Below are 11,527 nucleotides of genomic sequence, written 5' to 3'. Positions count from 1 at the left end.
TTGAGGGGGTTTTCAGAACAGTAAAGTTCAGATTTGCCAATTATTATAGATACTCTAATTGATTTGCTATTTATATGTAAAACTTGCCTATCCACAAATTGGGAATTGATGTTTTTTTTAGTCGCAATACGAAAGGGAAACAACTTGGAAGTATTCTAAAATATGTCGAAATTGTGGATTTTCTTGCTTCTTGCATTGCTTTTAAGCATGCTGGAGCTGTCGTCTGCACGAGGAGGAGGAGGAGGAGGCCATGGCGGAGGCGGCCATGGCGGAGGCGGCCATGGTGGAGGAGGTCATGGTGGAGGAGGCCGCGGCGGAGGAGGTCGCGGAGGCGGCCGTGGTGGCGGTCGAGGAGGTTTCGGCAGACCTGGTGGCTTTGTTGGTGGAAGACCTGGCTTCGGTGGTGGACGACCTGGTGGCTTTGGCGGTAGAAGACCTGGCTTTGGAGGACCAACTAGAGGTGGCTACGGCCGACCATTTGGCGGCTATGGCGGCTATGGCGGCTATCGAGGATATAGACCCTATGGCTATGGTGGCATAGGACTTGGCGTGCTGCCGCTGCCTGTGCCTGTACCTGTGTCCTATCCATGCCGTCGCCCATATCCCTATGACTACTACTACGACGACTACTCTTATTGCTAGATGGAAAGAAACTTGTTGTTTTTGATTATGAAAGTTATATTATACAAATTAGATTAACATTTTCAGTTACAAGATTATGATGTAAATGTCCTAAGAAATTGAGGCTGTAGACAGTTCTCTAAATATTTGATATTTTCATATTTATATAGATTCATTGATTCATAGATTCCTTATTGTTTTGATGGTCTTCGGTGTTTGTTTGTTCGTTTCATATTCGTTTGCATGGACCGGTCCCTAGTATTCGAGCTTAAGTCTAAATAAAAACCGATTGCAATTCAATCCGCAATGCATGTATATATATATATATAAATGTAATTATGTATATATTTAGTGAATTAACCTTATTTTTGTGTCTACGGACTAGATATGAGATACGAGTACCAATAAATAATGGCTGACTTGTGATGCATTCGTTGTGGAAAAGTAAATATATCGTAATTGTTATAATAATAAGATATCATACTTAATGTAAATATGAAGTGCTTTGGATATCATGCAATAACTAGCAAATAAATTGGCATACGTGAAATCAACTGGAAACTTAGCAAGTTCTCGGAGGTGAAGCCGTCTAGGAAATATGCCAGAAGATTTATACAAAAACAAATAACAATTCCAAAGACTTATGTAAGCTAAGAGAAACTATTCTGTATAAGTCCGTATTTTGATTATATTATTGTTACGTTAAGTGTGTGTAGATGCTCCGGAAGACAAGCTGGAGAGCATTAAGTTTACGGATACGGATACGGTTTCGTTGAAATGATGTCTTCAAACAATGACGGAATTTCGATTTCACTTTCGATTTGTTCTGCGCTGAATTAGCTGAGTCGCTTTCCAGCCTAGAGCATCGCCTTGCATTCGCTCTCAGCAATGCTGTGCTGAATGCAGTGATTGATCTCCGCGAAGCCGGGTCGTTCGCTTGGCTTGCTGTTCCAGCACCGGCGCATTAGAGCGTACACAGAGAGCGGCGTATTGTCCGGACAGCCCAGCACATTGCCCTCCTTGATGTACTTGATAACCTCGGCGTGTGTCAGCCCGAAGTAGGGCTGCAGCGCAAAGGAGAAGATCTCCCACAAGCAGATGCCAAAGGCCCACACATCCGACTCCAAGGAGAACTTATTATACAGTATACTCTCGATGGGCATCCAGCGTATGGGTATGACATCGTTCTCGTCGCCCTTGTAATAGTCCTGCAGATAGATCTTGTGCGAGAGACCGAAGTCGGCTATCTTCACGGTCATCTGCTCGTTGATGAGGCAGTTGCGCGTGGCCAAGTCGCGATGCACAAACTTGCGTTCGGATAGGTAGAGCATGCCCGAGGCCACATCCGAGGCCATGTGAAGCAGTTGCAGCTCATCCAGGTGCTGGCGATTGTGCGGCTGGGCCTGATGTGTGGCATACGGCGAGCAGGCACGCAGAAATTCACTCAAGTCACCCGGCGACATGTACTCGAAGAGCAAACACATGGGCCGCCCCAAGGCGCAGACTCCCAACAGCTTCACAATGTTCGCATGATCGAACTCGGCCAACAGGCAGGCCTCGCGCTCGAAGTCCGTTTGCATTTGATCGGTAGCATCGTCTTTTAGCATTTTGACAGCCACTAGCAGGTCATCATTGCCAGGCACAAGTCCCGGCGCCTTGGCCTGAAAGACGCGACCGAAAGCGCCCTGTCCCAAGGAGCGCACATAGACAATGTCTCCTCGCGGATACTCCAGCTTCTCTAGCCGCGCGTTCAGCTTCGTCTTCGGCTCCTGCTGCACCGCAGCCGTCGTCGTCAGCATCACACAGTTGACGCTGTGTATGGTCGCAGTGCTGCGTATGGTGCCACATTTGATGCTGTTGGGAGCAAAGCCTGTGGAGCCGAGGGTTTCGCGACTTGCAGACAAGTTGGTGCCGCACTCGCCATGCACTGCCTGCGACTGGGGCTGCGTGTACTCCTTGTGCTTGGACAGCTTGTAGGCGAGCAGTATAATCAAGTGAAGTGCCACAATGCCAACGAAGCCAATGCCAGCCAGCAGGAATATCATCGAGGGCGTAAAGAACTCCTCCATTTTAATGGGCGTATTCAAGTCCTTGGCACTCGGATCCACATAGTCAGCTGGAAAAGCAATTCAACTTAGACTTAGCTACATTTAAGAGTAGAGGAATACAGGTAAACCTACGACAAAGTGGAATATCGCAATGCTGCCAGCGCACAGATTCATCAAGGGTATAGCACCAGGGATAGGGCTCCTCTCCACCTGCATTGCGGCAATAGTTCTCGCCGTCAGTCAGCTGCTGAAAGACTAGAGGAGGCTGGATATGCTTGTGCGGATACTGTGTGTCCCAGCGCTGGCAGGGTATGCCCGATTTGGTCACATTCATGCTGCCCAGATAGTAACGCCCATTGCCATTGCGGCAGTCATCTAGAAAGGAGACAAGGTTACTGGTTCCAAGTCCAAAAGAGGCTCGGGGAGTTTCCACTTACAGCTAACCTCCGACTCCTTGATCTCTGTTAGACCTATGTACGAGCAGCTGGGCCAGCGCATGCTGGTATCATAGTGAGGTAGGGCCGTACAGTTGGGCAGCCGAAAGTGAGCGCGACTCTTGAGATACATGTTGCGTTCCCGCTTCTCCTCAATCAGCACCCAATCATTGTAGCAGAACTGCAGATGAGTTGCCTGGCAATCCTCGAAGCAGAGCGGCGCCTTGATGGCTTTGCCATTCTCCACATGACAGCGCGGAAAGGCATAGGCACAAAGCATTTTCTGCAAAGAGAAGATATGCCAATTTAGTCCCTGTTTAAAGGGAGTATAAGCAGGGATCTAGCCTACCTCAGCTGCCTCACGGCATAGTCCGCTCAAGTCCATAATTAGCTCATCCCAGAGTGCTGTCGTGATCTGCTCATTGCGCCAGCCACCCGATGGATCCTCCAGGCTATACCACACTGGTCCGGTGATGAACTGCTTGCACACCTTGCCATTGTACGGCGCACAATAGCCCTTCTCCTCCCGCTCCCGCTCGTACTCGCTATTATGATGTCGCTGGTGGTGGCGTCTAGCCGGCTCCTCCATGTCGATGGCGTTTAAGGAATTACCACTCGCTTCGCATGTAAACAAAAACACGCAAAGCCCAACAAACACATACACAAAACTTTCAATATCCCTAACCACCATGGCTGCTCGGAGTGTGTACGTGTATTTGTGTCTCTGTATATGTAAATACTCTTAGAGGCAGCTTTTGTGTACACTTTGCGCTTTTGTTTGTTTCCACTTGGAAATTTCCCAATAACTTCAATCGCCCGCTTTTAGGCACCCGCTGAACACATTTGCACAAACATTTTCACAGCGACTTCTATTATTTGGAGCACTTTTTAAGATGCTGGCAAAACTTAAATAGTAAAAATTGCGAGGCGCATCGAGCTGTATACGCCATACACTCGCCTCTGTCGACGCCTTTTTCCAGAATACTACCAAAAAGTTGGGTTGACAGCCCAAATGGGGGAAGCATCCCCATAGGGGTGGTTTTTATGCACAGGCAACAACAAGCACACAGGGTTGCTTCTCCCGTTCAGTTTATTCCAGTTGTTTACAAAGCTCAGCTACATAAATCATTATTTCAAATCAACAATAACTATATTTAATTACTATTGTTTCTTCTCTTTGCTATCCTGATCTTTTTTCTTTTCTCTCTCTTTCTTCTCTTTTTCGTACTCGTCTTCCTCTTTAATCTCCTTCAGACCCTGTAAGTGAATTTGATTAAGCACCGAGCATAAACTCTAATAAGAACTACAGAAATACTACTTAAATATATATTTTTAATTTTAACTCCAATTTTAATTCAGTTTCGATTTGTAATTTTATTCACTTTTTGCACTTAAGCTTAACAGATTTTCAACTAGGTTTACATTTACTTCCTATCCTCATCTGGTATAGCATTAAGACCCTGTAAGAGAATGAAACATATTCTCGAATTTTCAAAATATTAAAGCAGAATTGTTCACGATTATTTGGCAGTGCGTGCAACAAAAGGACTAAATGTAGAAGCATTGGCTGTGATCGCCATAAATCACATATAACATAATTAAATAGGGGAATGTGAGTAATAATGATAATAATGATTAACGCCAAATCTGTTAGGAAATACGTGCAACATAGGGATTAAATGAAGACGATTAGGTAGTAAATATATCTTTGCTGAACATTACGCAGAAAATAATGATATGCTTTATTACAGATATTATTATATTGAGAACGCAAAAGTGAAAGATGAAAAGGCCAAGGAATAAATTATAACTAAATTAAGTTTTGTCAGACAATTTGGCAACCTAAGTGAATGTGAACTTTAACAGAGATAGCTTAATTATGATTTTAATATATGTGTAATAAATATGATTATAGTATTATATGGTTATGTTTACATGTTACAATCACAAATTAAACTCGTTTAAGAAAACTGAATCGAAATGATCAGGTATACTGATGATACTTGGCATGCATACGAAACTAATATTAGAGATATCACTTACATTCATTAGGTAGGGATTGTTGGTCAGTCGGAAATCGCGCTGATACATAACACGGTCGAAGCGTTCGTCCATGTTGCGGCGATAGGCCTGCAATCAATAAAATAACAAATAAGACATAATTGGAAGTATATGTGTGTGAGTGTGTGTGCTTCAGTTACAACTTCAATGCATTTGACTGCTCTAAAATCGCGTCTCTAAATCATGTTTTGTAAATTACGTTTAGTACACAGTCAACGACGAGTATTATATAAGAATTTTGTGTTATTCCAACAAACACTTACGTTGCCCAATGTCAGCTTCTGCAGACCATACATTGCGTATATGGGCACGGAGAGTGCCACGGTAATGATTGCGGCGGCTGGTAAGATTTCGAACCACATTTTGACTGTGACACCAAATTTATTGTGTTATTTTGCTATTAAAAAAAACACGGCCAAGTGTCAGAGAAACAGACAGCTGTTATGTTTGAACGCCTATCGATGTATCGATATACCCAACGAGTAATCAAACTAGTTTTTATATGACATTATAATCAGAATGCAACATACTTGTAAATATTATAAAACGTTGTCTAGCTAATAGAGATACGTTCTTTCGCTTCCAAAATGTTCGTTGATTAAATAAAAAACGTTAAAGCTTAATAAAAAACTTGGGAGGCGTTGCGGTTCTAAGCAGCTGAACTGTGCAAGTGTGGCAACGCCACAATTCCCAAATATATACACACGTATGCAGAGAAGAAAGCAAATTACCGCAAAATCATTCTATTAAAGGTTCGACAAGGCAAGAACGCAGACAGCATTCATCGTATCAACACCGCAAAGACACGAATATTATACTTGGTAATCGCATCGATCAAATCAATCAAAATACTGTGCTAGCTGCGTTAAAAAACGATAAGAACGATAATAATTTACTCGAGAACATGGCTAGTGACTTAAGCGGCATTGTCGAGTCATCATTTCCCACGGCAGCATTGGTAAGCATATATTCTATGAAGGCTATATACGAAATTGTGATTATTTTGATGGTAGGTGCCGAAGGCGGAGACGGGTGTGTTGAACTTTTTGCAGAAATACCCAGAATACGATGGCCGCGATGTGACAATCGCCATTTTCGATTCTGGTGTAGATCCCCGTGCAACGGGTCTTGAAGTAAGTAACTGTCAAGTACATCATATGGCATTTCCAGTTATTTAAATTACTTATTCAATAGACTCTGTGCGATGGCAAAACGGTGAAAGTAATTGAGCGCTTCGATTGCTCGGGTTGCGGCGATGTCGATATGAGCAAGAAATTGATACCGAATGAGAATGGCATTGTAAAGGGCTTGTCTGGTCGTTCGCTGAAGTTCACTCCCCAACTGCTTGCTCTCAACACAGACAAGGAGCGCGCAGTGCGCGTGGGCTTAAAGAGCTTCAACGATTTGGTGCCGGCCAAAGTGCGCGACAATATTGTCGCCCAGGCGAAGCTCAAGAGCTGGGACAAGCCACACAAAACTGCTACGGCAAATGCCAACCGCAAGATTGTTGAATTTGAATCTCAAAATCCTGGTCAGTCAAAACTAATTAGAACTTTTAAGAAATCAAACTAATGATCTGTCCTGCAGGAGAAGCGTCCAAGCTGCCGTGGGACAAGAAGATAGTCAAGGAGAACCTTGACTATGAATTGGAAATGCTCAACTCTTTTGAGAAGATGTACAGTGATGTTAGGGTCTCATATGACTGCGTTCTTATGCCAACTGAAAATGGCTGGCTGACCATTATCGATACCACAGAGGAGGGTGATCTGACAAAAGCATTGCACATTGGCGAGTATTCCAGGACGCATGAGACGAAAAATGTGGATGATTTCCTCTCGATTTCTGTCAACGTACACGACGACGGCAATGTGCTGGAGGTTGTGGGCATGTGCTGTAAGCAAGTACCTTATTGACAAGTAGACAGTCAACTAAAGTTCCTGTTTTGCCAATTAAATTATAGCTCCTCATGGCACTCACGTTGCGTCTATTGCGAGTGGCAACCACAACTCGAGAGACATTGATGGAGTTGCACCCAATGCTAAAATTGTGTCGTTGACCATTGGCGACGGTCGCTTGGGTTCAATGGAAACCGGTACAGCGCTGGTTCGCGGCATAATGAAGGTGATGGAGCTCTGTCGCGAAGGTCGTCGCATCGATGTGATCAATATGAGCTATGGCGAGCACTCGAACTGGTCTAACTCCGGGTAAGCAATGGCTACCATGTAGCAGCTAGAGCATGAAAATTGTCATTTTTAGCGAGATTGATGAACTTGAGAAAAAGCGTAGAAGAATCAAGATAAAGTCACCGAGGTAAATCGATCTACATTCTCATTCCCAACTCCTATTCTATCCCACACCTCATACATTCCACAAATGCGCGTCAGTGTTCACACTCGGTTAATCTCTTTCTCGATACAGTTCAACGATTGAATAACACCATTCATGTTCTTGTTTAGGTTGCCTAACTCTCTCGGAATATTCGCCATCTTTTAATTGCTATTCTCCACTTATTTGCAGTCGCATTGGTGAGCTGATGAACGAGGTGGTCAATAAGTACGGCGTTGTGTGGGTAGCCTCGGCGGGCAATCATGGACCGGCTCTCAGCACAGTTGGTACTCCTCCTGACATCAGTCAGCCGAGCCTGATAGGTGTGGGCGCCTACGTCTCGCCACAGATGATGGAGGCCGAGTATGCGATGCGTGAGAAGTTGCCTGGTAATGTTTACACCTGGACATCACGCGACCCCTGCATTGACGGCGGACAGGGTGTCACGGTGTGCGCACCAGGGGGCGCCATCACATCCGTGCCACAGTTCACCATGAGCAAGTCGCAGCTGATGAACGGCACTAGCATGGCAGCACCTCATGTGGCCGGTGCAGTGGCCTTACTTATTTCCGGGCTAAAGCAGCAGCAGATTGAGTATTCGCCGTATAGTATTAAGCGGGCGATAAGCGTCACGGCCAACAAGTTGTGCTATGTAGATCCCTACGCCCAAGGCCACGGTCTACTCAATGTGGAGAAGGCATTTGAGCATTTGGTTGAGCATCGGCAATCCAAGGACAACATGTTGCGGTAAATACTGTTTGCCTTGGGTATGGATACAAATAGTTACTTCATCTTTTGTTTCTCCCCTTGTTGCAGCTTCTCTGTGCGCGTGGGCAACAACAATGCAAAGGGTATTCATCTCCGCGATGGCGTGCAGCGCAAGTTCATTGACTTCAATGTGAACATTGAGCCCGTCTATTTCAATGACAAGGAAGTGGGTAAGTTGAGCATTGAGATACTCATCTTAAGTACTTAATAAATGCTTGCTAACGTTTCAGATCCCAAGGAGAAATTTAATTTCAATGTGCGCCTCAGTCTTGTGCCCTCGCAATCTTGGGTGCAGTGTGGCGCCTTCCTGGACCTTAGCTATGGAGTTCGCTCGATTGTTGTTCGAATTGATCCGACTGGCTTGCAGCCAGGTGTGCACAGTGCTGTGTGAGTACCTGCAGTTAAATGTCAAGTATACTTTTGTATATTAACCTAAACTATTTTAACAACTGCAGCGTCCGTGCCTATGATACGGCCAATGTGCATAAGGGCCCATTGTTTGAGATACCAGTTACAGTGGTGCAGCCCCATGTATTGGAAGATACCCAAAGTACACCCATCTTTGAGCCGTTTTCAAATAGGGCTGATAAAAGCGTTGAGTTTCAACCCAATACAATTCAAAGGGACTTTATTCAAGTGCCAGACAAGTCCACCTGGGCAGGTGCATATATGCTTAATAATATTGCTAAAATCAGTTATAAATCTATCTCTCCTTTCTCAAGTGCTGCGCATGCGCCTAACTGATCCCAACCGTGGCAACGACGTTGGCAAGTTCTTCTTACACACGAATCAATTGTTACCAAATCAATCTTGTCGCAAGCTGGAAACAATGAAGATTATTGGCGTCAGTTCGGAATTTGATGCCACGGCTACCTTCCGTGTGAAGGTGAGAAGAAAATGAAGCAAAATTATAAAGAGTCTATTAACTAAACAACAATCTTGCAGGCCAACAAAATACTGGAGCTGTGCATTGCCAAGTACTGGTCCAATCATGGCCAGAGTCATTTGAAATACAGTCTCGAGTTTCACGGCGTGACTGCACTCAATCCAAACGCATGTAAATATAGCCTCAATACCATGTTTAACAATAGGATCGAAATTTGTTAACCATTCTTCTTTCAGATGTCATGCACGCTGGTCGTGGCATACACAAGCTGGAACTTGATGCACTGGTGTCCGAGGAGGTTCAACCATCGCTGCAGCTGAAGACTGCTGCGGTAGTGCTCAAACCAAGCGAGGCAAAGATCTCGCCATTGAGTGCCACACGTGATGTCATCCCAGAGGGCAGGCAGATCTATCAGAATATGCTCGTCTACAATCTGAACGTAAACAAGGCAGCTGATGTGGCGTTGTATGCACCGCTGTTTAACGATTTGCTTTACGAAGCGGAATTTGAGTCGCAGATGTGGATGCTGTTCGATGTTAACAAAACCCTGCTGGCCACCGGCGACGCGCACTCCCACACGTTCTTCACAAAGCTGGAAAAGGGAGAATATACTGTGCGACTGCAGGTGCGCCACGAGAAGCGTGAGCTGCTGGAGAAAATTTCAGAGGCCAACCTCATTGCGGTGTACAAGTTGGCCAATATGATCTCTCTAGATTTTTACGATAGCTACAACCAGGGCATTGTCGGTGGCCGTAAAATATCGTCCACAAAGGTGAGAGACACCAGCAAAGTCATCTACGTTGCGCCCATTAGCCAGGAAAAGCTGAACAAGGCCAATTTACCTTCGCCGTGCGCCTGGTTAAGCGGCAATCTAATCCTCCCCAAGGATGAAGGCGGCCGTCGCGTTGACCTCCATTCGTTCACATACATACTTAATCCGGCTGAGAAGAAATCTTCCTCAAATGGCGCCGCCAATGGAGCTGCTGCCAGCAATGCCAATCCAGCAGCGGCAGCTGCTTCAACAAATGGAGTCAAGCCGAAGCCAGCTTCCACCATCCAGGAGGAAGCCAGCGCTGCAAATTCAGCTGGTGGCGATGGAGTCACAAGCCAAACTGATGGTCCCGCCAATGGTTGCAGTGGTACGCCCAGTTCGCCACAAAAGGGCAAAGCTGGCGCCGATGATTATGCTGAGAGCCTACGAGATTTCCAATGCTCGCACATTGCCAAGTGTGGTAAGTTTGAGTGTCAGTATATTAAGAGCTTTATGGCATCCTACAATGATTTCTTTAGATCTGGAAAAGGCTGAGAAGATTTACAACGATGTTATTGCCGCACATCCCAAGCACTTGCCGGCCCATCTGCAGTTAATTCAAAACATCGAGTCGAGCGAATTGAAGAGCCTATTGCCGTTCGCATTTGTCGCTGCCCAACAGAACAGAAGCAAAGAGGGCGATAATGCCAATGCCGATAAGCCGAAGGAGGATTTGCAGAAGCAGCGGTCGGCATTGGAGCGCATTGTCAAACTGGCTGACATTGTAATCAATGAAACTGATGCCGATGCCCTGCTTTCTTACTATGGTATTAAGAACGACACCCGTTCAGATGCAGCTAAGATCAAGACGTAAGTCAATGAAAGAAAATCCCGAGCTTTCAATTAATATACAATATCTTATTGTAGAAATATGGATAAGCAGAAGAATAATCTGATTGAAGCCTTGGTCAAGAAGGGCATCGCCCTCGCCAAGGTCTATGTGCTCGATGATAATGTGAAGGATCATTTGGCTGAGTTGAATGACGTCTACACCGAGATTATCAAGTTTATCGACGCCAACGATAGCAAGGCAATCCAATTCTCCATTTGGCATGCTTTTGCGCACAATCACTATGGACGCATGTACAAGTACGTGACAAAGATGATTGAGGACAAACGCGTACGGGAACTCTACGATGAGATGGCTGCAATCAATTGTGCGATGGGCTACGAGCATACAAAGCCCCTCATCGATCGCATGGCTATCAGCTACTTCCCGGGCAGCTTCCGTTTGTTCTAAGAAATGTTCGATGCAAGTTTTAAAGCAATTAGCTAAAGTATCTTATAGAATGCACATTTTTAATCTCCTCACTGTTTTATTTGTATTGCAAGCCGTGAGATAATCAAGCAAATATATAATGTAAATGAATTCAGTATACTTCCAATGTAAAAAGCAAATGTTTTGTTATCTGAAAGATTTAGCAAAATGGTTTGCTTAATGTAAGCTAGTGGTTTATATTTTGATTTGAATGCGAGTGCACAGCTGTTTTCTGCAAAACTGTTAAATGTTTGTTTACATGTTAAACTCATAATGGCACTGTACTTTAGCAGAAAAGTGTGACCCTAAACTTGG

The 11,527-nt window shown here is 44.8% G+C and overlaps 4 protein-coding genes across 5 annotated transcripts; 2 read left to right on the top strand and 2 right to left on the bottom strand.

Moving 5' to 3' along the window:
• The first annotated feature begins 15 nt into the window (after nt 1–15).
• LOC108615552 (uncharacterized) lies at nt 16–1,252 on the top strand. The gene has a single exon (XM_089471873.1). The coding sequence runs from the start codon at nt 163–165 to the stop codon at nt 640–642; it is 480 nt and encodes a 159-aa protein (XP_089327999.1). The 5' UTR covers nt 16–162; the 3' UTR covers nt 643–1,252.
• Nucleotides 1,253–1,338: 86 nt separating this feature from the next.
• On the bottom strand, nt 1,339–4,035 carry Nrk (Neurospecific receptor kinase). The gene is made up of 4 exons (XM_018010096.2): nt 3,453–4,035; nt 3,107–3,386; nt 2,802–3,044; nt 1,339–2,737 (listed from the first exon to the last, which is right to left on the bottom strand). The coding sequence occupies exons 1-4, from the start codon at nt 3,792–3,794 to the stop codon at nt 1,479–1,481; spliced, it is 2,124 nt and encodes a 707-aa protein (XP_017865585.1). The 5' UTR covers nt 3,795–4,035; the 3' UTR covers nt 1,339–1,478.
• A 140-nt stretch (nt 4,036–4,175) lies between these two features.
• ND-MWFE (NADH dehydrogenase (ubiquinone) MWFE subunit) lies at nt 4,176–5,645 on the bottom strand. 2 transcript variants are annotated; one of them, XM_018010112.2, is made up of 3 exons: nt 5,428–5,645; nt 5,147–5,233; nt 4,176–4,360 (listed from the first exon to the last, which is right to left on the bottom strand). In XM_018010112.2, the coding sequence occupies exons 1-3, from the start codon at nt 5,524–5,526 to the stop codon at nt 4,265–4,267; spliced, it is 282 nt and encodes a 93-aa protein (XP_017865601.1). In that variant the 5' UTR covers nt 5,527–5,645; the 3' UTR covers nt 4,176–4,264. The 2 variants fall into 2 exon arrangements, with proteins under 2 accessions (XP_017865601.1, XP_017865602.1); XM_018010113.2 differs by lacking the exon at nt 4,176–4,360 and adding an exon at nt 4,429–4,563 and having other exon boundaries at nt 5,428–5,640.
• A 159-nt stretch (nt 5,646–5,804) lies between these two features.
• Nucleotides 5,805–11,323, top strand: TppII (Tripeptidyl-peptidase II). Its single transcript, XM_018010090.2, has 14 exons — nt 5,805–6,122; nt 6,178–6,297; nt 6,359–6,695; nt 6,752–7,057; nt 7,125–7,368; nt 7,682–8,236; nt 8,306–8,427; nt 8,488–8,644; nt 8,713–8,918; nt 8,980–9,143; nt 9,203–9,314; nt 9,380–10,375; nt 10,434–10,764; nt 10,822–11,323. Exons 1-14 carry the CDS (start codon nt 6,069–6,071, stop codon nt 11,192–11,194), a joined length of 4,077 nt encoding a protein of 1,358 aa, XP_017865579.1. The 5' UTR covers nt 5,805–6,068; the 3' UTR covers nt 11,195–11,323.
• Nucleotides 11,324–11,527: the final 204 nt, after the last annotated feature.

The sequence above is a fragment of the Drosophila arizonae genome, chromosome 5, assembly GCF_054131065.1.
Source record: "Drosophila arizonae isolate 15081-1271.41 chromosome 5, UAZ_ARI_1.0, whole genome shotgun sequence".
NCBI classification, from domain to species: Eukaryota; Metazoa; Arthropoda; class Insecta; order Diptera; family Drosophilidae; genus Drosophila; species Drosophila arizonae.
This window is presented reverse-complemented; position numbering and strand designations above follow the sequence as displayed.

What these genes read in the sequence shown, in the direction of transcription:
- LOC108615552 (XM_089471873.1), top strand. Translation starts at nt 163, where the DNA reads ATGTCGAAATTGTGGATTTTCTTGCTTCTTGCATTGCTTTTAAGCATG.
- Nrk (XM_018010096.2), bottom strand. Translation starts at nt 3,794, where the DNA reads ATGGTGGTTAGGGATATTGAAAGTTTTGTGTATGTGTTTGTTGGGCTT. An exon ending in TATGCCGTGAGGCAGCTGAG is followed by an intron (nt 3,387 to 3,452) that starts GTAGGCTAGATC and finishes TTCTCTTTGCAG; the next exon opens with AAAATGCTTTGTGCCTATGC. An exon ending in TTGCGATATTCCACTTTGTC is followed by an intron (nt 2,738 to 2,801) that starts GTAGGTTTACCT and finishes TTGCTTTTCCAG; the next exon opens with CTGACTATGTGGATCCGAGT.
- ND-MWFE (XM_018010112.2), bottom strand. Translation starts at nt 5,526, where the DNA reads ATGTGGTTCGAAATCTTACCAGCCGCCGCAATCATTACCGTGGCACTC. An exon ending in AGAAGCTGACATTGGGCAAC is followed by an intron (nt 5,234 to 5,427) that starts GTAAGTGTTTGT and finishes TATTGATTGCAG; the next exon opens with GCCTATCGCCGCAACATGGA. An exon ending in ACAATCCCTACCTAATGAAT is followed by an intron (nt 4,361 to 5,146) that starts GTAAGTGATATC and finishes ATTCACTTACAG; the next exon opens with GGTCTGAAGGAGATTAAAGA.
- TppII (XM_018010090.2), top strand. Translation starts at nt 6,069, where the DNA reads ATGGCTAGTGACTTAAGCGGCATTGTCGAGTCATCATTTCCCACGGCA. An exon ending in GGAGGTTGTGGGCATGTGCT is followed by an intron (nt 7,058 to 7,124) that starts GTAAGCAAGTAC and finishes ATTAAATTATAG; the next exon opens with CTCCTCATGGCACTCACGTT. An exon ending in CGGCTACCTTCCGTGTGAAG is followed by an intron (nt 9,144 to 9,202) that starts GTGAGAAGAAAA and finishes ACAATCTTGCAG; the next exon opens with GCCAACAAAATACTGGAGCT.